The sequence below is a fragment of the Heptranchias perlo genome, chromosome 28, assembly GCF_035084215.1.
Source record: "Heptranchias perlo isolate sHepPer1 chromosome 28, sHepPer1.hap1, whole genome shotgun sequence".
Lineage (NCBI taxonomy): Eukaryota > Metazoa > Chordata > Chondrichthyes > Hexanchiformes > Hexanchidae > Heptranchias > Heptranchias perlo.
The window spans coordinates 29858673-29884502 of NC_090352.1; the positions used below are offsets into that span (position 1 = coordinate 29858673).

The window sequence follows — 25830 nt, forward strand, 5'->3', positions numbered from 1 at the left end:
TCCTTTTTATATAATAAATACAGTAACTAGAAACAAGTTACATGTATTTCATATTTCTCCCCTTCCTCTTCTTCCTTTCCAGCCCACCCCCCAAAAATTCCAGCCTGCTATTGTGGGTGGTGGAGTCCTTAGTTGTTGACATGAAGATTCTGGGTTAGAGTCTCGTTGCTGCTTCTCAATTAAACCCTTGCAAGTTTTGTTCTTGTCAAACTATTTGTCTTCCATCTTTGAGCAGAGACACTCTGACATTGCCTGACTTATCTCTGCTTGAATTGTGTTCCTTGTCAACCTGATTGTAATTGAAATTTTTGATAGTTGCAGAGAATTGAAATCCAGAACAAGGTGTCCCCTCCCAGATTACGAAGGATCAATGGTGATGTGCATTGTGTGAGAAGAGTTTTTTTTAAAGGAAGTCTCTCCCTTTTTTTTCCCTTCCCCCAAAAAGCCTTGCTGCTTGAGTTACTTTTGTAACCTTAAATTCATGGAGCACAAAAATCCTCTCCACAGAATCCTCCCACTGGTGCTGCTCTCTCATGGCAGTACAAAATGTTTGCAGCTCCTGTCATGGCTCAGTGGCTAAGCACACTGTCTGATGTGATACTGAGCCATATAGATCAAGAAAGTCCTAGATTTTATCCCTACTCACTACTGAATTAACTAATCTCGGTGGGATGTTAGTAGGGGCACTGCAATTTGTCTTAATGCCTTAAGCTAGGAAAGAAGGGACAACCTTAAGCTAGAGAAGAGGGGAAAAAACTATCAATCAGGGTTCCTACTCTTGATGGCTGTTCAGTGACCTGTGCTGTAAAGTGTACATGTATGAACATCGTGAGGATCCCTTTGCAGTTTAATAGCCTGTCCACATTTCACTTGTCCGCACTAAAGCATGAAGAATGGGCACTTGGATGAGGCACTGAAAGACTGCTGGCACCTGTGGATCCATACCCCATCATGCTGACTCTCTCTGATCAGTTCATAGTTGTTTAAATGCTCAGTCACACTATCCCTGATGATAAATTCCAGTAACTCCCTACCTCTGATGTTAAACTGACAAGTCTGTAATTTTCTGATTTCTCCCTCCCTCCTGCCTTAAATAATGGAGCAGTTTTCCAATCCAAGGGCACAATTCTCAAATCTAGAGAGCTTTGCAAAATTATTACAAATGCATCGGCAATTTCCCCACCTGTTTCTTTTGATACCCTAGGGTGGAAACCATCATGTCCTGGAGATTTGTCAACTTTAAATCGCATTATTTTCTCAATTACCTTTTTTTTTTACTTGTATTAAGTTCACTAAGTTCCTCCCCATGACTTATTTTTAAGTTCTCTTGCACATCGTTAGAACCATCGCATCCAGTGAGTTCCCAGTTATCATTTTTTTCCTATATTGTAATACCACCTACAGTGTTAACAAGAATGCTGTCTATTGGCTTTTTTCAAGCTTCTGCCTTGCTCTCCAGAAGGTATTGACTCTTGTTGGGGTACAGTTCTATGGGTACCATCAGCCCTCTGATACATTATCCAAGTGATCATCATTTACGAGTTTGGAAATTGAGTGCCTCGGCAGGCTGTTTGGTGATGCCAAGCCCAATTCTGTCTTCACCTGGCATTAATACACAGATAACTGCCAGATGAGGTCATGAGATAGCATTTGAGAGGGAGAATCCTAGCCATTTTTCCCTCCTCCCTTTTCTAGCCCAGGGTTGCTGAGTCCACTTGTAGCATGTATTGCTGCATAAATATTGTAACTTTTAAATGCCTTTCTAATAAAGTTGCTCACAGGTGCCATTTTGAACCAAAATGATTGCAGTGTTGCTTTATGCTTCTTTATGCAGAGAAAGGGCAATTTACTGAAGGAAATCTTTGGTAACAGTAAATCAGAATGTCATTGATCCAGCAGAAGGATTCTAAAGGAATGTTGCACAGAATTTTGCATTTCAAATTGTAATACAATGTGACCAGGTTCATTAATGTAATCTTGAATGTCTCGTCATGTTGAAGAGTTAACATGTATGATTTTATCTGAACAAAGTCATTGGTTTAAAAAGAAACAGGCTGTTAAATGTCCCAAAAGTTGTGGATGTAAAGGTGTTTGTGCTTATTTTTTATCACCTGAAATCCCTATTTTTGTGTAGGTTTCACCACGGCTGCCTATCTTCGGGTCCATGCTCGAAATCACCATGGTGTCCATTACAAGTCTCAAAGATTTGTGTGTGAGCAGTGTGGCCTGCAGTGTCAGTCCCACAACCACCTGATTGGCCACAAGAAAAGTCACATGGGAGAGACCCCAACTTCCAGTGCCCCCTCTGTGGCAGCAGTGGCTTTAAAAGGCAAGCATCTCCTTAACCTGCACCTGGAGAAAGCTCCACTCCTACCAGGTCATTTTGTAACTGAAGTCTGCCCTTCTATTAGGATTCTTGTGTTGTGGGGGGAGGGGGTGGTGGGGTGGAGTTCATGCTTTTGAATATGTAATTCTGGAGATACGGGTTTGAAGGCAACCATTTTCTAAGGGGGGGGATTTCATTTTGATGTAATTGGATAGATTCTGATCTGAAAATTCTTTTTTTTATGCTGGGGCCACAGAGAAAAGTTTTTAAATCATTGTTTTGTCTAATCATGTAAAATTCAAAAACCATTTAAACTTGATGTTGCCTTTCTAATTTTTTTGGCACTGATCAAAAGGATCAGGTTGCAAAAAATCTTTTAAATCTCAAATTATCTATCATTTCTTTGAGATAAACTTGCAAATTATGAAACAAACCCTCCAGTTTATATGGAACAGTAATTTCAGAACTGAAGGACTTTACAATTTAATGGGGATTTAAATACCCTGTATCTCAGATTTTACATTAACCCTTTACAGTCTTGAATTTAAAGTAATATTCAGTCTTGCTCACTTATTAGGTTATAATAACTGGTAATTGCTTGAAAGCAGCACAGCTTCAAGGTGATGGATAGTCAATGGAAAAGCACTTTCAATGCCAAGTGTTGATCCCTTTTATGTCTTAGCATTGTGTTTATGGAAAAACTAATGCTGGTTTAAATTAATTTCCAGTATGGTGCCAAATACCACCAAGTTACACTGGCTGTTTTAGGTAGGGTAGAGGCCTATTATACACTCAGCTGATTACACTACTTTTTCAGTCAGCAATTGACTCAACAAGGATCAATGTCCTTTCATTCCTGAAAGCTAATCCAAACTAGATATTAAGTTAGTCTTGCCCAAGTATCACTATATACTTCAATATACAATATAAACTAACACTTCAGTACAGTACTGAAGGAGTACTGCATCGTCTGTCTTTTGGATGAGATGTTAATCCCAGGCCAAATTTGCCTGCTGAAGTGGAACAGAAATAAAGAGGAGTAGGGAGTTCTCCAGCTGTCCTGGCCAACATTTCTCCTTCAACTGTCGCCAAAAACAGATTGTCATCATTCATTTATTTGCTGTTTGTGGGACCTTGCTATGTGCAAATTGGTTGCCACATTTGTCTACACAGCAGTGACTACTTCAAAAGTATTCTACTAGTTGTAAAGTTATTTGGGATGTTCTGAAGACACGATAAAGCCCTATATAAATGCAAATTCTTTCTTCCTATTTGGCTGATACTGAATTACTTAACTGCGATTTAAGATTAAGATCTTGGAATGAAAGGCTGCTGATTCACATTGAGTCACTGAAGATGTGTGTGTCTGTCAAGATCTTGAGTGAAGTTTGGCTCAGTTGGTAGCACTTACAACACTGAGGTAGAAGGTCATGGATTCAAGTCCCATTCCAAGACTTGAGCACATGATCTAGGCTGATCCTTTGAGGAATTATTGTATTGTTGGAAGTGTCATCCTTCAAATGTGGTGTTAAACCAAGGCCCTTCCTGCCTGTGTCACTCATTCAGGTGGATGTTAAAGATCCCTCGGCACTATTCAAAGAGCAGGAGTTCTCTTGGTGCACTGGCCAGCATTTCTCCCTCAAACAACACCACTGATAAAAAGACCAACTGTTCAATCATCTCACTACCTTTGGTGAAATCTTGCTATGTGCAAAATGACTGCCATATTTAGCTGCGTAACAGCAATGACTGCATTTTGAGGTAGTACATTGTCTGTGAAGCACTTTGGGACATTTCTGAGATGTAATGAGGTGCTACATAAATTCGTTTTCAACCGGAAATGTCAGGGATCCTCGGGGCTTGCTGGGTGATAGTAATGCATTATCTTGACTAGGTGGGAGATTTTTCTGAAAATGTGGGATTGAGATTTTAAAGTGACACAGTTGAATATCTTCTGCCTTTTAATTGTCAATTAACAGTTGTATTCTGGTGGCTAAAACTTAAAGTCCTCTGCATAAAGCTACATGTCCCCACAATTTTTTATGATCCAGATCTGAAAAACTTAGACATGCTTTTTTGAGGAATGGGGAAGTGGCCGTAACATTTTGGAAGCATCTGCTGTAAGAGTATATGCCTCTGGTTATTGGGCAAGAACTTGATTGGTCTTGGGTGTTGCGCCATTGCTTTTATGTACCAAAATCAAAAATTACCTAATACATTCACCAGATCAAACCGTCTCCCGATCCAGTGCTTTTGGTATTCTGATACAAATTTTGAAGAAGGAATTGAATGTTGATCTCCCTTCCTAGCTCATTGGTTTAAAATTGGGTACCATCTTTGCCCTTTGTACCCTTTCTGATACTTGTGCCTTTCTTTTAAGTACAATGATCAAAACTGGGCACGGTGCTCCATGTGATCTCAGCAATGATTTGTAAAAGTGTCTGTACAATTGATTGGGACTTACCTTGAAGGGTATACTCATGCAGTGGTATAGTGCCACAATATTGTCCACTGTTTGGTACCTTGCTCAAGTGGCAGTTTTTCATGTGTGAGCCTAAATTCTGAGTGTTAATAAGCTATTTCACTGTAGCAGTATGACCACTCTCCTCAGACTTCCCATCACGAGTGACTAGATAGCAATCACAAACCAGAACCCTGGCTGATTTTTTAAATTTCCCCCCCCCTTTCCTCACACCCTGACAGTAGGAGCCGGTGTGACACTTCGTCATCTAACACATCCAAATCCTTTTCCAGCTGGACCTATTTAATATTCCATAGAATGATGGAATTTTACAGCACCAAGGGGAGCCATTCAGCCCATCGCACCTATGCTGGCTCTCTGACAAAGCTATCCATTTAGCCCCAGACCTTTCGCCAAAGCCTTTTAAATTTTCATTTTTCAAATATTTATCCACTACCCTTTTAATAGCTATTGTGAATTCTGTTTACACCACTTTCATGTCCTAAAAGCCCTCTGCATAAAAGAATTTCCCCTAACCTCTTTTTTTAATCGGTGATCTTAAATTTATACCCACTTGTTTAATGGCTTGCCGACCAATGTAAATAGTTTTTCCCTATTTAATGTATCAAAACCCTCATAATTCTGAATCCTCTTAACCTTCCTTGCTGTAATGAAAAGAGCCCCAGTTTCTCTCTCACTTATAACTAAAGCCTCTCATCCCTGGTATCATCTTAGTGAATCTTTCCACAACCTATACATCCTTCTCAAAGTAGTGTGCCCAAAACTGGACACACTATTTTAACTGGCCTAAAAAATAAATTGTATAGGTTTAACATTAACTTTTTGCTTTGTATTTGATGCCCCTGATTATAAAACCTGGGATCTTGTGCTTTTTTACAGCTTTATCAACTGTCCTCCTACTTCCTTTTGTTGTATAACTATACCTAATCTTTACCACAAATGCATATTGCATTTCTTGGTATTAAAATACTGTCAGCCGTTCATCTGCCCTGTTGCAATATTTTTGTGTTAAAATTCAGAACACTCAGTAGTGCTGTGGTGCACTACATTTGAGCTCCAACATAAAGTATCATAGAGTGATTGGATGCTGCTTTACACTCATAATTCCCCTTATGGTGTGTTAGTAATCTCCACTGTCCTAGCTTGAAAAAATCCTTAGTTGAGGCCAGGCTCTTCTTCGCAGAGGAGGAGTGCTGCTTAGGTAGTTGTCTTGCACTTAATGGCGTCTGATAGAGCAGCAGGAAGGCTGGGGATGATTGCCTACTTATATCATGGCTGTTGAAGTTGGGTAGAGAAATTTTCTTTTTAATATAAATCATCTGATGGGACTGGATGGTGCCTACGGTTTGCACATTGTGCTTTCACCTCTGGGACCTGAGTTTGAATTCCTGCCTGGACTGGTGATGAAAGGTTCACTCTCTGGTCATAAGGATCCAACATGAAATGAACTTGGGCAGTCTTGTAGATTTAAGCCCACAGTAAAAAAAAAACGGATTATAATTTGACACAAATTGGTAATCTTGATTAGAGGGTACTCTTCTGATGTTATGGCAGAGTTGGGGGAACTTTATTCTCTATATGGTCATGCTGTATCTGACTTGGGAGTGCTTGATGCTTGAAGGGGTGTTTAAAGAAATCAACTCAACCCTTGCCACCTCTAAAAAGACAAGCAGGAAAGCAACAACCGTTTTACTGATTTGGTTCAATTCTATTCATAACCACACTGAATTTAATGTAAGCTAGTTCCTGTGCAAGTTAAATTTATGAACTCCAATTTCTTCATGGTGAAAACTGTAGGAACTGCTTTAGTGATTCTGATCCACTATCCAGGCCATCCCAATGTGGAAACTTCATGACCTCGCCTCCACATGATGCATGTAAATCTTAAAATTCTTGGCACAGGCTGCAGCAGAGCTTTGCTCTGCAATGGTGCTGATTCATTCGCCATTTAAATATCCTTTCCTTATTGCTGTGGCACTTGCAACTAAATGGCCTAGATATACAGCAAGTCGATTTGTGCAGGAAATAAAATGCAAGGAGGTAAAAATAGAGGCCAGCTATTTTGTTCAGTAGAACATTTACAATTGCAGCACTTTAAAGCAACAGTCTTACTACAGTTTCAGGCAAGTGCCTGTAGAAGAATGCTAAAGTTAGAGGAAGAAAAATTGTGGGGTCAGGTACTTTTTGAACATGTTGATAACTATGAGCCATGGTGCTGGCAGTTATACAAAATGCCAAGTCTATGGCGGGGGGGGCGCGCAGAAACTACAACTGACTATTTGAAAGTGTGGTCTATTGCTGAGATTCACTCCTTAAACTTCAGTTTTGCTATTCATGATTGAAGCTGATTTTAATAAAACCTGGCTAATTTTTGCAATTGTTTAAAAATACATTAGAATCTGTATTTCCTGACATCAGTGGCTAAATCACAAGGCCCTCTAGGAGTAATTTTTAAAAATCTATCTGTGGCTTTAAAAAAATTTAAACCCATTCGCTTAATCTGTACAATGTATGTTGATGCTCTTTGATTGATTTAGACTGTAAAGTGTTAACTATTTTGGGCTATATTTGGCAATTTTTAATACAAGGCTTTAAAAGTGTCCTGGGAGTGGCAGCGTTGTCCTGGTAGCTTTGAATATGTTGTATACTAATGTGTGTCTATGTATTTTACTTTTCTATAGAATGCTTTTTTGTTAATGTCCAGTTTTTATATCTAGTAACTATTGTATTGCATGGAGCCTTTATTTATAAGTTAAAGATTGCTGTGTTTTGGGATTGGCACATTTTATTTCATACAAGTTTCCTAAAATGCTGTCCAGTAAATTTTTAAACTTTAGTTCTAAATTTCCATTTTCAATTCACTAACCAGAGTTACAGACATTAGAAATGAAAAATTGACACTGCTTATTATTTTGTTAGTATTATGACGAACTTTAATAGTTTCAACTGCCTGAGTTTGCTTTTTTAATTTAGATTTTCCTCCCATGGATGCCACTTTTTCCCTCGCATCCCCCTTCAGGGGAGGACTTCACTACAGCTACTGTCAATGCCACTCCACAATTGGCCAGCAGGAAGCGCAATTGAAATGGGGCGATTTGGATTCTGCCTGCTTTCCTGCCACCTCACCCCACCTGACATGGAATGCCTTGGTACTGCGTGGCGCTTCATCTAGCAGCCCAGTTGAGAACTGACAAAACTTAACAAACTGAGGCAAGTGAGTTGGAGTGACAGGCAGCCTTGGGACTCGAACTTGCGAGCTTTGGTTGCAAGGCTGTTGGGTTGCCTGTGGTCTTTTATTTAGGGGAGGGGAGTGGACTTGTAGAAAGATCGTGAGGGGTTGAAGCTGGCAGTGTTCCTGCTACTTACTGCTTGATGATGTGGGTGCATTTCAGTGGCATGTAATAATTTGGGGGAAACTGCTGGTTGTTTACCTTAACTGTGATAGCTTTCCCCCAGCATTTTAGTTTGAGGGGATCCCTGTGTCCACTTCATGAATATTTATTTGAGTAACCTGGTGAAGTTTTTTTTGCCACAATTTTGCTTTTAGTTAGCTGGATAATCAGTTACAAATCTCCCTAATTGTTCTGATATACTTATTTTTTGCCCAGCTATTAAAATAAAATCTGTATAACTAGTCGATCTCCCGTGACGTTGCACACGGGTAGTCAAGACCGAGTCTTCAGGTGAAGCAGAGGTAGACAACAGGGTTGATTGGACCATGGTACGCAGCTATAATTCAGTCACCATTTTAAAGTCATCCATTGTATCTTTATTTTTATATTTCCATTATAAATTATTGGTGCTGCATGCCTGCACTGATGGAAGAGTGTAATTATAGCTTGACAAGTTTACATAGGCAGTTTCTGTTATAAATGTGGCCAAAGGAATTTATTATGGAAAAAGTTGATAGGAAGTGTGTGCAGATGTAAGATTTTTAATATATCATAGATTATTACATTTTATATGCATGTTGAGTACTCCTTATTTGTGCGTTATCGTTCTGTGACACATGGTCACACCTGCAGCTGTGTACTTCTGCCTTTAGGTGGACTTTCGTAAGCTCTAAAAGCTATTCCCATACCTATACCTACAGCAGCACTAATGCAGTCTGAGGAAAATTTGCTTTGTCCTGACTTTCCATGGTTAACACTATAGGAGATCCACTAGTGACTGAAAATAAACCCAGCTGTGTACCTTCCATTGCAACTCCACTGAAGTTAACAGCTGCTTTCATTCTTATATCTTTGCTGGCATTCCTTTTCGGGATTCAGATTAATTTCAGTTTGGGTGATAAATGAAATTACTGCAGGAGGGAAAAAGTAGAACAGGGAAAAGATTTTTTTCTTTCCATCTGGTAACCGATGTCGGTTGAGCTTACATCCAACACAGTGCCATTTGATTTTCCAGTACCTTTTTGAGCTCCCCTCTCCATTGTCACTCTAGTTTTTTTCCTAGTTGGCCAAGGGGTGAGTTCCCAGGCCTTTTGTGTATGTTGCTTTTGATCTAGATGTGTGGGAACAGGTAACTTGGCTGCTTTTATTTCCCCCCTAATGGGAAACAGTTTGGCCTTTGCTTGGCACCTCTCCATTTCCCTGTCTGCCTCTTTTCTCTCTCCTCCCCACCCCCCCCCCCCGCCCCAAAAAATGCATAACCTGGCTCGAGACCTCTCCATGGAGGGTTTTGTGCTTGCAAATGCACATCCTACTATATTTTGTTTTCTAAGTGAATATTGCTTTATCTCCTTCTAAAGGTTATAGTTTGTGTTTTTGTCCCTTTATGATAAAGCAGTGACATTCCTGGTTTCCTCTTTTTAAATATAACATGGGATGTCACATTGCTCACCCTACCATAATGTTTTGATATTACAGCTTCACTTTGAAGAATGAAAATAGTTTTCATCTATACCATAACTCTTTGATAATGGTTTGTAAATGGTAAAGCCACATTGATGAATAAGATTAATATTTCATAGCCCCCTATTGTTAACTGGCACTTTGTGCTAATGATCACTTTCTTGTACAGCTATGTGATACTGATTTCCAATTGTTATGTACACTGTATCTGAATGGAACTTTTTTTGTGCATAGCTCTGCAGTGACCAATTCCTGAAGACATTTCGAATTGAAATTGTTAAAAGTGGATGTGAGCAGATTTTTTTTTAAGATAGAAACTTTTTGTCATTGGAAATGTGCACGTCTTTAATCACTTGGTCTCCTGCCGGTCTTTGAATATCCGCACATCTTAAACACTTTGATACTAGTCAGCTAACATAACATTGCTAATGAAAATATTAAGAAATAGTCCTCGTATATTGTTACCAGAAACCAAACTTCAAAAACAGGAACCTTGATAAATGTCAGTTTTTCTTCATTTATTTGGGCTGGAGGAAGAAAACGCCATCTTTAAATTGAGGAAACTTTTTTTTAAATAGTGTTAAAAGCTTAACTTTTTAAAGAGTGTTTGTTTGCTAATTAACTTTTTTTTTCACCTTCCTCCCTCACAACCCTTCATTCTTCCAGACACCGGTGAGGTTTGCCACACTCCAGCTCCTGCGGCAAGTCCAGTGAATATAACAGTTAGGCCTGTGGAGAGTGTGCCTTTTCTGCCCCAGGTCTTGCCGTCGTCTCCACCCTGGTGAAAAATATTGAAAGCAAGTGCCACGGTATCAGTGGCTGAATTAGAACCTTATTAACCAGCAGGTATGCTGGTACCTAAAATGAATTAAACCCAGGATCTTCAGTTAATTCTATTAAGAAGATGAGGAGATGTTGAGTGGGCTTTCTCCAGGGAGAAAAAAAAATCAGTTTTGTGGTTTTTCCAATAGCCTTTAGGCTATTTAAAATTGTGGTCTAATGTCCAGGCCCTGGATTTATTGACTAGTAAAAGGTAGGTTATACTTCTGTCTGTATCATTCCTGTACCTCCATCTGGGAATAGGTTGGTGATTTGTGTTGCAAAAATGGACACTTGTACTAACGTCTAAATATGTACATACACAAAGCAATTCTACTAATGGATCCTGTTCTGTCAGAACAAGAACATGAAATTAATTTTAATTGATGGAAGGCTGAGGAATTGCTTTTCACTTAAGTTGGTTGTATATTGTCACCACTGCTCAATGTTGCATCTAATTGTACAAGTTTAACTGATTACACTGGGGAAGAGCAGACAGCAAGAAAATAAACACAGTTCCTAGGTGGAAAGCCTGGAATGTGCAGGTGTTTGAAATGTTGTATAGTACCTGCACTTTTCTAAGAATCTGCAACCTCGTAAATCATCATTTACTATATAAACGAGTGTAGAAGCTGCAACCTTGTTTTAAAGAATGCTCTGAATCACATTGGTGTTGTATTGCACTGGTGTATAAGTCGTTCCCCTATATTAATGAGGGCTTGAAAATGGGCATCAAATACAAGAAGGTGCTGGTTTTTATTGTACTGTTTCTTTGACTACAGTTGTTTGGTTTTGCTCTTAAGTTGGAGTGTTTTAGAAATTTTATCCACCTTGTGCTTGTCTTCAAATGTGGAATTTTATATCTAGAAGTATTGGGACTTTCTCTCTCTGGTGGCATACATGAAAAATTCTACTTGTCCAGAGTCCATGAGCTATTAATTTTGGATCCAACCAGCAGCTCATGTTCCTGCAGATCCCGCAGAAGAATGGTAGTTCGTAATGCCATACTGCATTCTGCTATTCTAGCACTAAGGCTGGAGTTGATCAGAATGGAGTGCTGGAAATGTGTCCCTCAAATCCAGGTCATGAACTGGTATATATTTTTTTTTAAAGGGACATAATTTACATGGTTTTAGCTTTATTTCTCCTGAAATAATTAATGATATCAAGGCAAATAAAAGTGATTACCTTACAGATGCTCTAAAGTAACAATTTGTACAATTCACCCAGCATTTTACTTTATTGAAATTTACAGAATCATGACTTATATTTTTTTTAAAAAGCAACTTTATTTTAAATCCTTCAAAATGAGATGGACCCATCTTTCTGGGTATATTGTCTGCAGATTTTTTTCCCTCTATATGCTGCATGTTTTCATTGCTATTTTGCTTCATGGTGACACTTGCAGTACCCTACAAAAACTTCCAGAAGCTGGTAAAGTAGTAAAGATGCTTTGAGGGCTCAGTGGGTAACTGGACTGAGCCATGCAAACCAGGAAGGATCCATGGTAGGGAAGGGAGAGAAATTAGGCAGAGTTCACAGTCTTGATTGCTATCCAGTTACCTTTGCTGGGAAATGCATATGTGTGGACAGGGAATGACCAGATTGGGTTTGGGAATGATGACAAAATGCCCCATGTGGTAGAATATCCAGCCATTGCTCTAGGGTCAAGAATGAAGTGAGGTACTGAATGGCTGCTGTTGCCCGCAACAGTGCGGCAGCATGTCTTCCTCATGATCAGGAAGGGAGAAATTTTTATTAGAGGAAAAATAGCGATTGAGTTGTGCACTTTATTCTGTGAGTTGCTCAATTATTTTTCCCGTAAGTGAAATATTAATTGACCCTCGTCATTCTGCCATGTATACAGTACGCCAACCAGTGTAAGAAAAGCACCTTTTCACTAGTAGAAGTTTAACAGCCAGCCTGTGGTGGTTAAAGCCAGATGTAACTTTTTGTTTCTTTGACTCCTAAACATGCCCAGCATCTTGGGAATGATTTACTAACTTCAAATTTCTAAAACACAGTTTATTGTAACACATTAGTGATTCTGGCTTCACAGTTTGGTCTTTTACTTTGTTTTTAACTGTTCAGTAATAGATTTAGTAAGGTGCAGTATTAATATGCTGTAGTTTAATTATACGCCACCGCATGTGGTTAAGGTCCTGGTATCTAATATTCTAACATCTAAAGTGTCCTATATTCATGAACCATGCAATATTGTAGCTTGTTGTTAATCTGGAAGAGGACTGGTCTGCCTCAGATTTTTATGGTTGGCATTTGCATTTATGGGATGGTTCATAATTAAACATTCTCACAAGTGTACAAGTAATGTCTTCAGTTTACTTACCCCTTTCTATCCTTTCTACTGCTTTTTGAATACCCAGGACTTATGGTATATTTACCATAGCTATATTGGTGTATTTTAAGGACCACAATTCCTTGATTGACATTTTACAGTATATTCTGAATCTGTTTCTCCAGCTGAAACAAGGCATACCTGCCTTCCATCTTTGGCCCACTTCCCAACCCTTTCCGAATTCCTCACACAGGACTGAGTGGATTTTACAATTGCATGAAATCAAATATTAACTTTCATTTTTGGAAAAATACCCTATGCAGGGATGAAGTACAATTGAAACACATTGCTCCTTTGAAAGTATCCCTTTTAAGGAAAAATACATATTAGATCAGCCTGTGTGTGAAGGAAATGGAAATATCCTGGGTTCAAATGAAGGGTCTTTCTTTTAAGGATTAACACATGGGGTGATCCAATAACAAAAAAATAAAAAATAGCAAAGGTTAGAAATCTAAACTAAAAATACTAAATGCTAGAAATGTGCAGCAGGTCAGTTAGCATGGATAAAGAGAAAAGACAAGTTAATGTTTTGGCTATGACCTTTTTTCAGAATTGAAAATCGAAAGTTTTGCCACACCTCCGAGTCCTTTATGCAATTCATGATTGTGAAATAGAGAAAAAGTTCAGTTTCCCCAGCAACATTGTTCTCCACACATGCATGTTTAAGAACTGTTTACAACTGTGCTCTGTACAGTAGTGCTGCTTACTACCTCAGCAACCTTTACACTTTCCTTGTTGGGAAATAATGCGTCATGACCCATTGTACACTTTTGAAAGTTGTTGAAGAATTATGCACCCTATTGTAAATTAAAAATGTTTTCACAGACTTTGTTATTTTTAAGATTATGCATTGTGTGTATTTATAATGAATTGATTAAGCATTTTAAAATTTTTCTTCATAACCTTGTTTTACCACCTTAATCATGGACTAAAAAATGAACACTTTGCTGTTTTTGTAAGTGTGCAAGATATTATCTTGTTTGCCTAATTGAAAATATCACCGTTTGGTCCTGTGGCTTCTTTTTAAAAAAAAATGACTTGCCAGTTTTTATAAGGAACTAAAATCCTGTTCTACTTCACCTAGATATGAAAAATATTTTTAAAATTTATTGTGGCAGTTAAATAACTGAACCTGCCTCATTTGTAGCTGGGTTGTTGCACTGTTTGTGTAGTTCATTACATATGGCATTGTTGCAAAATCTTTCAAGAAAATGAGGGTAATAACACCTCAGATGCAAGTTCATTAGCCAAGCAGAGGTTTGACATGTGTTTGAGATTTACTGGTCACTTTATTCCCCACTCCGGTGCTCAACAGTTTTGTCCACTAGTTACGATTTGGAGGATTTAGATAATTTGTCTGATGTGTAGATGGATGCTTATTGGGGAATCATAAATGATGATGCACAGTCCAAAAGTAGAGATAACAAAAAAAAATTGTGTATGGCACAGTAATTTCTGAGTGGAAGATAAATGGCTTCCCACTAAGGGATTGTGTTTTTGTTTATATATAAATTTTAAAGTTTTATTTTCTCTTGTGGAATGTGCAATCCCTGGTCAGCTGATCTGCGATTTGTCTGCCAATACTGCTATGACTGCTAGGAGCTGGACAAGAGTAGCCCAATATCCATTTTATTGTTATCAACCTCAATGTGGAAAGTCCTTGGTCTCCACTCAATACCTCCTCAACTAATGTACTCAAGGCAAATTTGGGAACTTTGTGTGTAATATTGCAAGTCCAAGACCATATTCAATCACCATGGCATAGTGTATTAGACCTTCAACATTCTCAACCACATGTCATCGCAGAACATACACTTTGATACATTCATGTTGGAGCAGAAATACAGTGGAGAACAATTAAGGTTTTATCAGGCTTGTTATGTGTTGAAAAATCAAATGGTGGGATGTGAGAACAATACAGAGTATTAGGAGTTCTCAGTTGGTACTTGACTGTTATGTTGGTAGCTCTGTTGACCATTGACAGAGAAACGGGAATGTATCCATAAGTCATATCTACCTAATTGGGCATCTTAGCATTACATTGCCACATTTTACTATTGCCTTCAGATCTAACAGTCTTGCCTTGTAACTTTTCTTTTTAAACTGATAGTAATTGGGAGTTATAGTTCAAGTGTGGAAAGTTGGCATCACAGTGATTTTCAGCTGTAGCATGTTTTTTTCCTTTGTTTCCCTTGTTTTTTTTCTTTCATCTGCTTCACTGCCTCATTGAAGAGAATGGACAGCCAACCTGCTCTCAGCTCTCTGAGGTTGCTAGGATGTATACAGAAGGAGAGATGGATTTTTTTTTTGGCTTTTCCTCCCCTTGATTGATTCAACCAAACTAACAAACCTGGATTGGCATCTCTCTGGGAGAATAGTTTTCAAAGTTAGTACTTGTACGAGTTATATTTTACAGTTAGTCACTAATCACCTTATGATGCATGGTATAATTTTATAATCTATAGCTTTTGTTTTACCAGCTGAAACAAGGCAAAGCAATGGGTACGGTAGCCTAGTGATTATGGACTAGCAGTTCAGAGAATGAGTGTTTAAATCCCACCATGGCAAGTTGACAAATTGAATTCATTAAAAATCTGGCAATTTGTGGGCTGGCACCAGATAAAATGACCCATGAAAGCTGCTGGATTGTTGTAAAAACCCAACTGATTCACTAATGTTCTTCAGGGAAGGGAGCCTGCCACCCCTATCCAGTCTGGCCTAAATATGACTCCAGTCCCACACTACAAGGTTGATTCTTAAGTAGGGATGGGCAATATATGCCGGCCTTACCAGCGATGCCCATACCCTCAATGGAAAAACAAAAGCAAGCAACTGTTCGTAAGAAGGGAAAAAGAAGTTGCATTGGCAGATTTTTATTGCTAAATCAAACTGACTCTAACAGTACCTTTTTGAAACTCGGATGACATTTTTTACCCTCTGCTAAAAGCGATTTTGTGTGCTAGTCCATGCCATTCTGAAGTGGGGATGTATTGATGGGGTACAGGAGAAGGAGCTTTACTTTGCATCTGGCAATGTAATTTGCACATGTAACTTGGGTTCCTATTCCTTAAAGTATGTAATTATAACTAGTTAACTAATTGTCTTTCCCTTATGCCACTCCTACAAATACCTACACCACCAATGGGGTGTCATAATAAAAGCTATATCAGATGGTGATCTTTCGTAAGAGAATATCTTCAAAACGAGGTGTTTAAAATATTAAAAGGATACAGTAGGGTAGGTACAGAGAAACTATTTCCTCTGATGGGGAATCAAGAATGAGGGGACATAATAAAACTAGAGCTAGGCCATTTAGGAGGGAAATCAGGAAGCACTTTTTCACACAAAGGGTAGTAGAAATCTGAAATTCTCCCTCCCCAAAAGGCTGTGGATGCTGGGACAATTGGAGCTTTCAAGATTGGGATCGATAGATTTTTGTTAGGTAAGGGTATCAAGGGATATGGAGCTTAAGGCGGGTAAATGGAGTTGAGGTACAGATCAGCCATGATCTAAATGAATGGAAGGCTCGAGGGGCTGAATGTCCTACTCTTCCTATGTCATATAAAAAAGTTTTGTTTCTGGGCCATAGTGGCAGCAAAATATCACTAATGGCTGGATTATTGAAGAATGATCAGGAGTTGAAATACATTTTGTTATTGAGCTGTAGTTCACTGACGTTGCACCCAACTTGGCAGCTAGTAAATATGAAACATGAAGTATTTTAACATTAGACTTCTCCATTGACCAACCTCTGATAAAAGAACTTGCACTGTTTGAGGTATGGACCTATGTACAAACATTGCAACAACCTTTTCATAATTAAATTTCTTCAAAAATGGGGGGAAGTGTTAAAAAAAAATCGTGTGTATATATAAAGTCTTTGGACCTTCTGTTTGTCAGAAAGGCATAACATTCCGGCACATTCCCTGTTCTTGTATCTGTTTGTTTCAATGTTAATGTTATGCTGTTTCTTTGCTTTTCATTTAGGGTATGTTTTCCTCCTTGAGTTAAAAATGTAAAATGATTCTTAATTTTTCATTTGAAACTATAAAACCTGGTCTGAGATTATATGGAGTCATTTGTAGAAATCAAAAGTGACAAACTTTAATAACCGAGGGGGAAAAACTCACTCTCCTGTACTGCAATCTGCATTTTTAACTTGTCTGTCTGTGCTTGTGAGTGCTGTTCTGGGGGAAAGACCGCTGAAAGTGGATAATACATTCAGGGCTGAATATCTGTTCCATTCTGAACTCCCTAAATGCAATGTGCAGGTGACTTTAAAATGGACCTGGAAGTTGACTTCAGTGTGGTAATGCAAGGTTCCTAAGCAACATTGTTTGTCGTACAGTGCATTAATTCTTGTTGCTCCTGGTTTGAATGAGCCTTAAATTCCTCTTAAGGAAAATTGGCAATTGCCTGACTTTTTCTCCATAATTGTGGAATATTGTAATTGTGTTAGGTCCATTAATTACGGAGACAAATGGGCTTTTTCTGTTTCTTATTAAGAGGAACTTGATCGCTAAAGAGTGCAAATCTGCTTTTAAATCTGTTTTAAGATAGGATTCTAGAATTGGTGTACATCAGTTCCCAGTATCTGGCATCAGATATTGTCCCATTTGTTGCGCCAAGGATTATGATCATGGAGTTAAGCAATAAGCATATTTAGTGATTTTACCTTGGTGGTTGGTTTATTTGTGCGTTGCCCATTAACCACACTCTCCTGTGCCAAAATTTGGCGTGCTAATAGATGACAGAATTTATCTAAACATATTCTCTCTGCTCTTTTGGACTCTTCTGGCCAGTTTCATGAATGATGCCAAGATTTAATTCAACCAGAAATTGTACCCAACTAGAATAGGCTTCTACTATTATGTATAATAAGGCATGTTGAAAACATTACTTTAAAACATTGTACTGAAATCCTGTCATAAAATATTAAGAAAAATGCAGCAGCTATTGTGGAAATTTGGTTTTAGTGTTTTTAAAAAAAATTTCTAATGGATTTTACTAAATAGCCCAAGACACTGACTGACCTTTCACGAGGTAATAGTATGTATGGTACACCTCTATTTCTGTGCATGATATCAGCAAACCCTTCCCTTCCCATGACATGAAACCTTAGACACAATTCAAGGATTATACGCTCCACACCATGGAGCAATTATATTTTTGAACTTGGTGTTTACCATTTGTACAGGACAGACAATATACGGTTTAACGTGAAGATTTACTGCATCTCAAAACAGGATGCTAATTTACAAAAACAATTCTCCACCTGACTATAACGAGGTTGGTTTAATAGTTACACTGTATATAGAATTTCTGTCGTCTGCTACCAATTCTTTTAGTTATAATGCAGTAATGTCACAAAGGGATATGAATGTCACCGCACCGAAACAGTGGAGCTCTCCCAACAACTGTAAGAAATAATTCCTAACTTCAAAAAAAAAGTTGTAGTAATACAAAATAATAGATGCCTGGAAGTGATTTCAAGGGTTTACTTTTGCAGCTAATTGCCCTGTGACATCCTTGATTAGATTACAGTCTTTATAAGTCACTTCCAGATATTCATTATTCTCTATTTATTTCTGACCCCTACCAGGGCAGTGGGGGTGGGTGAACGTGGATTCATGAAATGTATATTGTCAGCAGTGTTCTCTTAGGAACTTTCTCCTATAACAACTGTGGAGAATCAGTTGTGATTGGTTGCTGCACTGATGGAACACATACAGCATCACTCATGGGGTCGTCAGACCTTGTATTCAGTGCTTTTTCAGTCATTGCCTACAATTTTTTTAACATGTATTTTTTAATGATTCTCTATCAGGTTTTTGAACATACTAGATTTACTGTATTTTGATGACTATCAAGCCACACTGTGTGCAGTGAAGACATCTGCTGCCATACCTTCTGTCTGCTTGTATTAAACTCTTAAAACTACCTTTTTGTGTCTACTGCTCTGCCTAGTATTTGCGTATAGTACAACATTGTGTCACGATAAAAATGATTTCTTGTTATATTGTGTTCTAATAACTTTTTGCTTTTTATATATCTTGTGCTGTATATTCAGTGTAACTTTTAGCAGGAAGAAAATGTTACCTGACCATAGATTTGTAGATAACCTGTTCAGTATGTATTATTGAAACTTTGAATAAATTTTTTTGTTATTAGATGTGATTCACTTTTTCTATTTAAATGCCATAACTGGAAATATCGGCACGTTTATTCTGGGTAGGTTCATGGGCGAATATATATATTTTTTTAAGAGAGGGTTTGATAACTCTGAGGCTGTTGAGGGGATCTGGTGTGAGAAATGTTCATGGAATCTGAATCATAGATCTACAGCGCATACAACTTTCCTCCAATTAGCTATAAATCTCTGATATGATGCAGTCACTGAGTACAAAGTGCAAAAAAAATCACTCTCTAACATAGACATTACAGTCTAGATTTTAACACTGACAGTAATGTTATGATTGGAAAACCTAGACCCGCATCTCTTGATGAGTGTAACTACTATCAAGAATCAATGCATCAGCTGAAGTCCAAGAAAGAGTTTTTTTTTTACTGTAAGATAACTAGTAGTACCAAGTTGAAAAGTCATAGGCATCTTATATCATCTCTTCCTCTTCTGGGTATCTCTATGCTATGCCATGCCATGCCATTCCTGAACAGAGTGTGCGAGCATGTTATCTACGATAGGCCTCTGCCTCTCAGTAACCAGCCACTAGATGGTGTGTGAGACTGGCCAGAAGTGACTCTTGCTTCCATATTTTTCCCCTCTGTTCCTGCCCCTGCGATCACAAACTGGTCACTTGGAACACTGGGTACAAACATTGCACAGTACATTCTCTACATTTTGAAGAGATCAGGAATCTTAGGCAAGCAGGGGGAACCAGAAAATAATTCTGGGGCAGGAGTGTACATCACTGATTTAGGATCACTTGACGCAGTCACTGGGTGCAAAATGGAGGAGAAAAAATAAATTCTTCCAACTCTTCCTCATATTCTGTCAGCTTGTAACCTGCAAAGTTGCATTTAAGTCATAGCTTTGACTTTCATTTGAAGTCTGGTGTTACCAACCAGTTCTGACCCAGGACTACCAGATAAAGCAACGGTTTCCATTTCCAGGGAGAGATGATACTTAGCATAACCAATCCTGATGCATCATTGACCTTCTGTAAATGTGACGATTTTCATGGGATCAATAATGGAAGGAACAGAGAGCTGCACAGACTAAACTCTCTAGGCTGTAAGAAATCCTCATGAGTGAGAGGCCGTAGGTCAAACCTACAAGGGAATAGATTTTTAGAAACTAAATTATTTCATATACTTTAGATGACAAGTTGTAGGTTTGATGTTTTTAATGTTAACATGTATGAGCAGAGTTTAGTACTGCAGCTTTTCATTTGTTGCACTGGTATTTTCTGGGACTATTTCAGTAGTATCCTGGAGTTTGATGAGGAAAAGGAGACACTCAGCACAGAAAAAAATATAATTCACTTATCAAAGATTCATTCTTTGGTACTGTCTGAAATTTGATGCCAATTTAAAGGTTGTTGAGGTATTAAATTGTAACCGGAAAGGGAATGCAAAGACTTTGTCAGCTGACTGCCATCCCCAGGTAACAGGATGTTGAAAATCCTGGAGATCTGTAGTCCTGAAATGTTTATTGTTCTAAAGAGAGATTATATTGACCTGTTAGACTGGAAATATGATCAGAAATCAGCTTTGTCTCTTCTGTTTATTATAGAATAAGTTTACTCATTTTCAATTAGTTGAGCGGTTTCTTGTTATGTATGCAATTGACCTTTCAGTCCTCTCTATAATTGTTTGAAGAGGCTTGATTTCATCTCAAGAGGAAGTGGGTTCTTGCAAGTTGCATTTACTGGTAGATGGCTTTCTGTGCCAGTTCAATGTCACTGTACCATACAAGTGGCCAGCTCTGCACTGTAAGAATGTTGATTCTCTTAGCATTGGCTATATGGAGACTGGAGCAGAAATTTGCACTTATCCCTAATCTCTGCTACATTAGCTAATCTCTGCTACATTAGCTGATCTCTGCCAGTAAAAGTGTGGGGGGAGGCGGGGTTGGTGGACTACAATTGCTGTGGGTTGGGGAATGGAAAGTCAGCCAGGATTCTTGCTGATTGTGACACAGCAACCCCCTGCTAGAAGAGCAATGTGCAGATATGCAGGTGAGGGCAAGATTGAGTGCAGTTGTGATGTCTTTTATAGTGTAGTAGCCTGTTGATATTCACCGTTGAGGTTCATGTGAATAAAGGCAAGGTACCAGAGGGTAAATGCCATTGACGTAACTTTGGCTCAGTGTGGGCAATGACACCTTCAGGAGATGAAGGGAGGAGATAAATGGCCAAAACAATTTATTCCTCAGAAAAACAAAAGTTGCTACTTAGTTCTCTACATTTTTAGTAACCCAATTCCAATCTTGGTAACTTAAATCTATTGCAAGATATGACCTTGGCTTTAGATGTCCTATTAATATTTCATTGGCTATTTATAGCTTTGTTATGAACTGACTGAAGATCCAAAATATAAAATCTTGCCAGGGTTTATCGCTGCCTTTTTTGTTTCAAATACAGCTCTTGCCACCCCTTTCAGTCCAGGCTGTTCTAATGACTCCAAAATCTTGCAAGTTATGTGACCGGAATTCAAATTAATCCAATTACTAGGAGCAGCACTAGTGTAATCGGGATTTATTGATAACGCCAAACTATCCTGATTAGTGATTGGGGGAGGGGGGGTGCGGGAAAAAGATGCAAACCCCACAACCTCCCCACTAAAACAAAAATGATTTGCTTTTCTGATCCAGATAAAGAATTCATATATAATTCATCTACCCATTGATTTGATTATAATATGTTCACTTTTTAATTCCCCCCCCCCCGACCCTTGTTTACTTGATATTTAACAATCTAATGCTTATCAGAAAGAAGTGTGAAATTGTTTCAATTCAATAATCTGATGTGCCTAAAGCAGTCTTAATATTTTTTATAATCTCAATCATGTAATGCACATGCCACTTTATTGCTCTTTCATTTATGTCACCATTTGTAACAAAAATGAATGCTATTTAAAATCTGTATACAAGTACAAGCAGGGTAGCTGATCTCATCTGGAGTGGTACATGTGAGGGCTGTACAATTGGGCCGAGTGATCCTGCACTGGGAAGGGGGCAAAACAAAAAATCTGCCGGGTTGCGTAATCTTGATATGCTGTGCCTCAGCTGGAAAATAGATGTTGGGTGAAGACAGGGTTTGGCTGGGCTTTGATGCACTCTGCAGTCAAACCACTCCCTGTCTAGGCTCACATGAAGAATGGTCACTTGACTGAGTTACACTGAGTCTACAGCACAGTAACAGACTATACTGACCAACTAGTCTATGCCAGCATTTATGCTCCACACGAGCCTCCTCCCTCCCTACTTCATCTATCCTAATCAGCTACCCTTTTATTCCTTTCTCCTTCATGTGCTTATCTAGCTTCCTCTTAAATGGATCTCCATTTGCCTCAATTACTTTTTGTGGTAGTGTGTTCCACATTCTTGCCACTCTTTGGGTAAAGAAGTTTCTCCTGAATTCCCTATTGGATTTATTAATGGCTATCTTATATTGATGACCTCTAGTTTTGGTCTCCCCTACAAGTGGAAACATTTTCTCTATGTCTACCCTATCAAACCCTTCCATTATCTTAAAGACCTCTATCTGGTCTCCCCTCAGCCTTCTCTTTCCAAGTGAAAAGAGCCCCAGCCTGTTTAATCGTTCCTGATAAGTATATCCTCTCAGTTCTGGTATCATCCTTGAGTACTGGAGGGCTGCCACCACCTGGAGGACCATATTCCTACAAGGGTCACCACATTCAGGAGCGAAAGGGTTAAAATTGGAGTTGGGGGTGGGGTGGGGTTGGGGGTGAGGAGGAGTTAGAAATGGCTGGAAGTGATTTTAGGCAGTAATTCAGTAAAGTGACTTTTGATGGTGAAATGCTTAGGTGGTCCCATATTCAACTGAGGTATTTGATCAATCTTACAACTCACTGACATCAATGAGACCAGGACATTGGAATGGGAGCTATAATGGGAAAACAGTAGGGTTGGTTTTCTGGAAAGATGAGATCAAATGGATTGAAGTGTCATCTTCATTCAAATTTTATTGACCACTTGATTATTTGTGTTTAGAAAAGGGGAAAAGATTTTAAGGAAATTAAAAACCAAGTGTTTAAGATAAAATTTGAGGATATACTTCATTTTCTGGCTCACCACCTGTCACATACATTAAGATGATTTTGGAATTAGTTTAGAAATTGTTGCCAGACCTGGGATGGGTAATTGTGACTTTTCTTAAACTCTTTAACACTGACTTCCTTTAGAAGAACAATTCTGTATCATTAAGTTTTCTTTGTGTTATATAGCCCAGTTTTAAATGTTTTCATTCCTGGTTTTTGGCCCCTTTCTATTCCTGGGAGGACAGGATGGTCTGGGTCCCACAGCCACTGTCGGGCAGCCACTTGGAGGAAAAAAGCTAATGTGACTACACAGTTGAAAGTGATGTTTAAACACATGCTGTGTAGCCTGTTATGTGGAGAGCTGATTTTTCACATTTTGTATACGTCAGCCTTGGCTCAGTGGTATCATGTCTCTGAGTCAGAAGGTTGTGCATTCAAGCCCCACTGCAAAGACTTGAGCACATAATCGAGGCTGGCACTTATATGCAGTACTTGAGTGAGTGCTGCACTGTTGGAGGTGTCGTCTTTTGGATGAGAGGTTAAACCGGGGCCCCATCTGCCCTCAAGTGGACGTATAAGATCCCAAAGCACTATTGAAGAAGAGCAGGGGAGTTTTCCCGATGTCCTAGCCAATATTTATTCCACATCCAATGCTTAAAGCAGGTTATCTTGTCATTTATCTCATTGCTGTTTGTGGGACCTAGCTGTGTGCAAATTAGCTACCACGTTTCCTACATTACAACAGCGACTACACTTCAAAAGTACTTCATTGGCTGTAAAGCACTTTAGGATGTCTTGAGGTGGTGAATGATGCTATATAAATGCAAGTCTTCGAGTCTTATTATGCAGAGCACGTAGAAAGGGAAATACATATTGCGTTGCAGTACAGATTTATTTAGGAAATGTTGATTTATGTAATATAAAAGGAATTTAAAGATATTTACATGGAGTAAACAAAAACTTGTATTTAGATAGTGCCTTTTATGTCCTCAGGATGTCCCAAAGTGCTTTGAAGTGAAGGAACTGTTATTTAAACAAACATCAGCCATTTTTGCACACAGCAAGGTCTCACAAAAAGCCAAGAGGTGAATGACCAGTTGATCTATATTTGTTGCTGATTAATGAAATATGAGTGTTGGTCATGGCACTGGGACAACTCCATGTTCTTCAAGTACTGCAATGGGATCTTTAACATCAACCTGAACTACTGGAACAGGCAGACAGTGTCTCGGTTTAAAGTTGTACCCAAAGGACAACATGTCTGATAATGTAGCACTTAGAATTGCATTGAAATGTCAGCCTAGATTTTAGTGACTAATGACGTGTTAGACTGACCTATTTAAATGAACAATTAACAGATTAACATTTACAAAGGTGAGACTGAAAGGAAGGATTGATTTACAATTGGACTCTAGTGTTTGAGAGCTAAAACTGCATATTTAAAGAAATATTGATTACTATAAAGTCTGAGTATTTTCCGTAGAAATTTTTGATTTCTATCTTGTACTCTCCTAACTTTTTCTTGGGCGTGTCCAAAGTTGCCTTATTAAAGAGGCTTCTCCTGGTTGAATTTGGTAATTCCAATGGAAGGTCCCATTCAGAACATTAACCTACCTTTTTCTTTCAGATTCTCGCTGTTGTGCTGTGTTCTTCCGGTATTTTCTGTTTTTATTTCAGATTACCAGCACTAGCATTTTTTAAAAATTCGTTCAAAATGAAATGTCTGAAAACCCAGGACCCTTCTGGCACACTTAGGTTGTAACTCTGGCAGGAGTATGCAGAAAGTGCTGGAAAATACACTGTGTCCCAGCCTGACATTGGGGATTCCACAAGGCCAATGGCAGAGATGGGGTGGGGCCTCCCAATGCTGGAAGTTCCATCTCCCTGGCCTCTTGTCAGTGGGGGCAGGATCAGTAGCCTGTACGTCTGGTGACACCAGGCATAGCGGGCCTCCAATGGGCACATATGGGTTCCACTTGGGGATCCAGGCCAGAAGAAAATCAGGGAAGTATTTAAAAAAATTATTTTACTCTATTTAGAGAACTGTGGCTGAGAACTTGCAACCATGGTGAAGCATCATTATGTCCAGCAGTTTTAAAGACATTGCTGTTTCCTGTCTCCCCTCTGATCTGGAGAACAATGAATGTGCAGGATAACTTGAAGCACACGGAAAATAACTAACTTTCAAAAAAAAGGGAAGAGTAAATATTCAAAAGCTCAAAAAAAAAATTAGAAATAAACATCTTTGAGTGTGGTATTAAAACAAACAATGGAGTTTGAGAGGAGAAAATATAGAACTAGGTAGAGAGCCCAATGAAGATGTTAAAGAAGAATTTGAATAGAAATGGGCAAGAATAAAGAAACTGAAACTAAAATTAAAAATAAACAGGTTAACTGTACCCTTGAAAGAGCAGACAAAGGAATTTCCCACAAATACATTAAGCGCCCCCACGCTAATATCCCACAATACAGGAACCAACAGGAGTCAGTGATAAATTAAAACATAAAAGTAATGGCATGCAAAATGAAACAAAGGTCAGATTATAGAAGCAATAAGACATAAGTCTGGAGTTCTCAAGTTTATCATATTCAGTTATTTCTTTTTTTTTAAATTGTGAATTGATGTGTCTTTAAAAAAATAGACAAAATTGTGAATTGATGTGCTCTGCGTGTGTTGTCTTAATAGATTTCAATTTTTAGGTGAATTATCTTTAATAATGGATGGTCAAAATTACATTTTGTGATGGTGTTA

The 25830-nt window shown here is 38.6% G+C and overlaps 1 protein-coding gene across 3 annotated transcripts in view; it reads left to right on the plus strand.

Moving 5' to 3' along the window:
* LOC137344991 (vascular endothelial zinc finger 1-like) overlaps window positions 1-25270 on the plus strand; it is a 49438-nt gene extending 24168 nt beyond the window's left edge. The window contains exons 5-6 of one of the 3 annotated variants that reach the window (XM_068008312.1): window positions 2135-2329; window positions 10328-19006. In XM_068008312.1, coding sequence (XP_067864413.1) covers window positions 2135-2329; window positions 10328-10446 — 314 coding nt within the window. In that variant the 3' untranslated portion in view covers window positions 10447-19006. Of the gene's footprint in view, window positions 1-2134; window positions 2330-10327; window positions 19007-25117 lie in introns of those variants that run through there. The other 2 variants (XM_068008314.1, XM_068008313.1) reach the window with 2 other exon arrangements.
* Window positions 25271-25830: the final 560 nt, after the last annotated feature.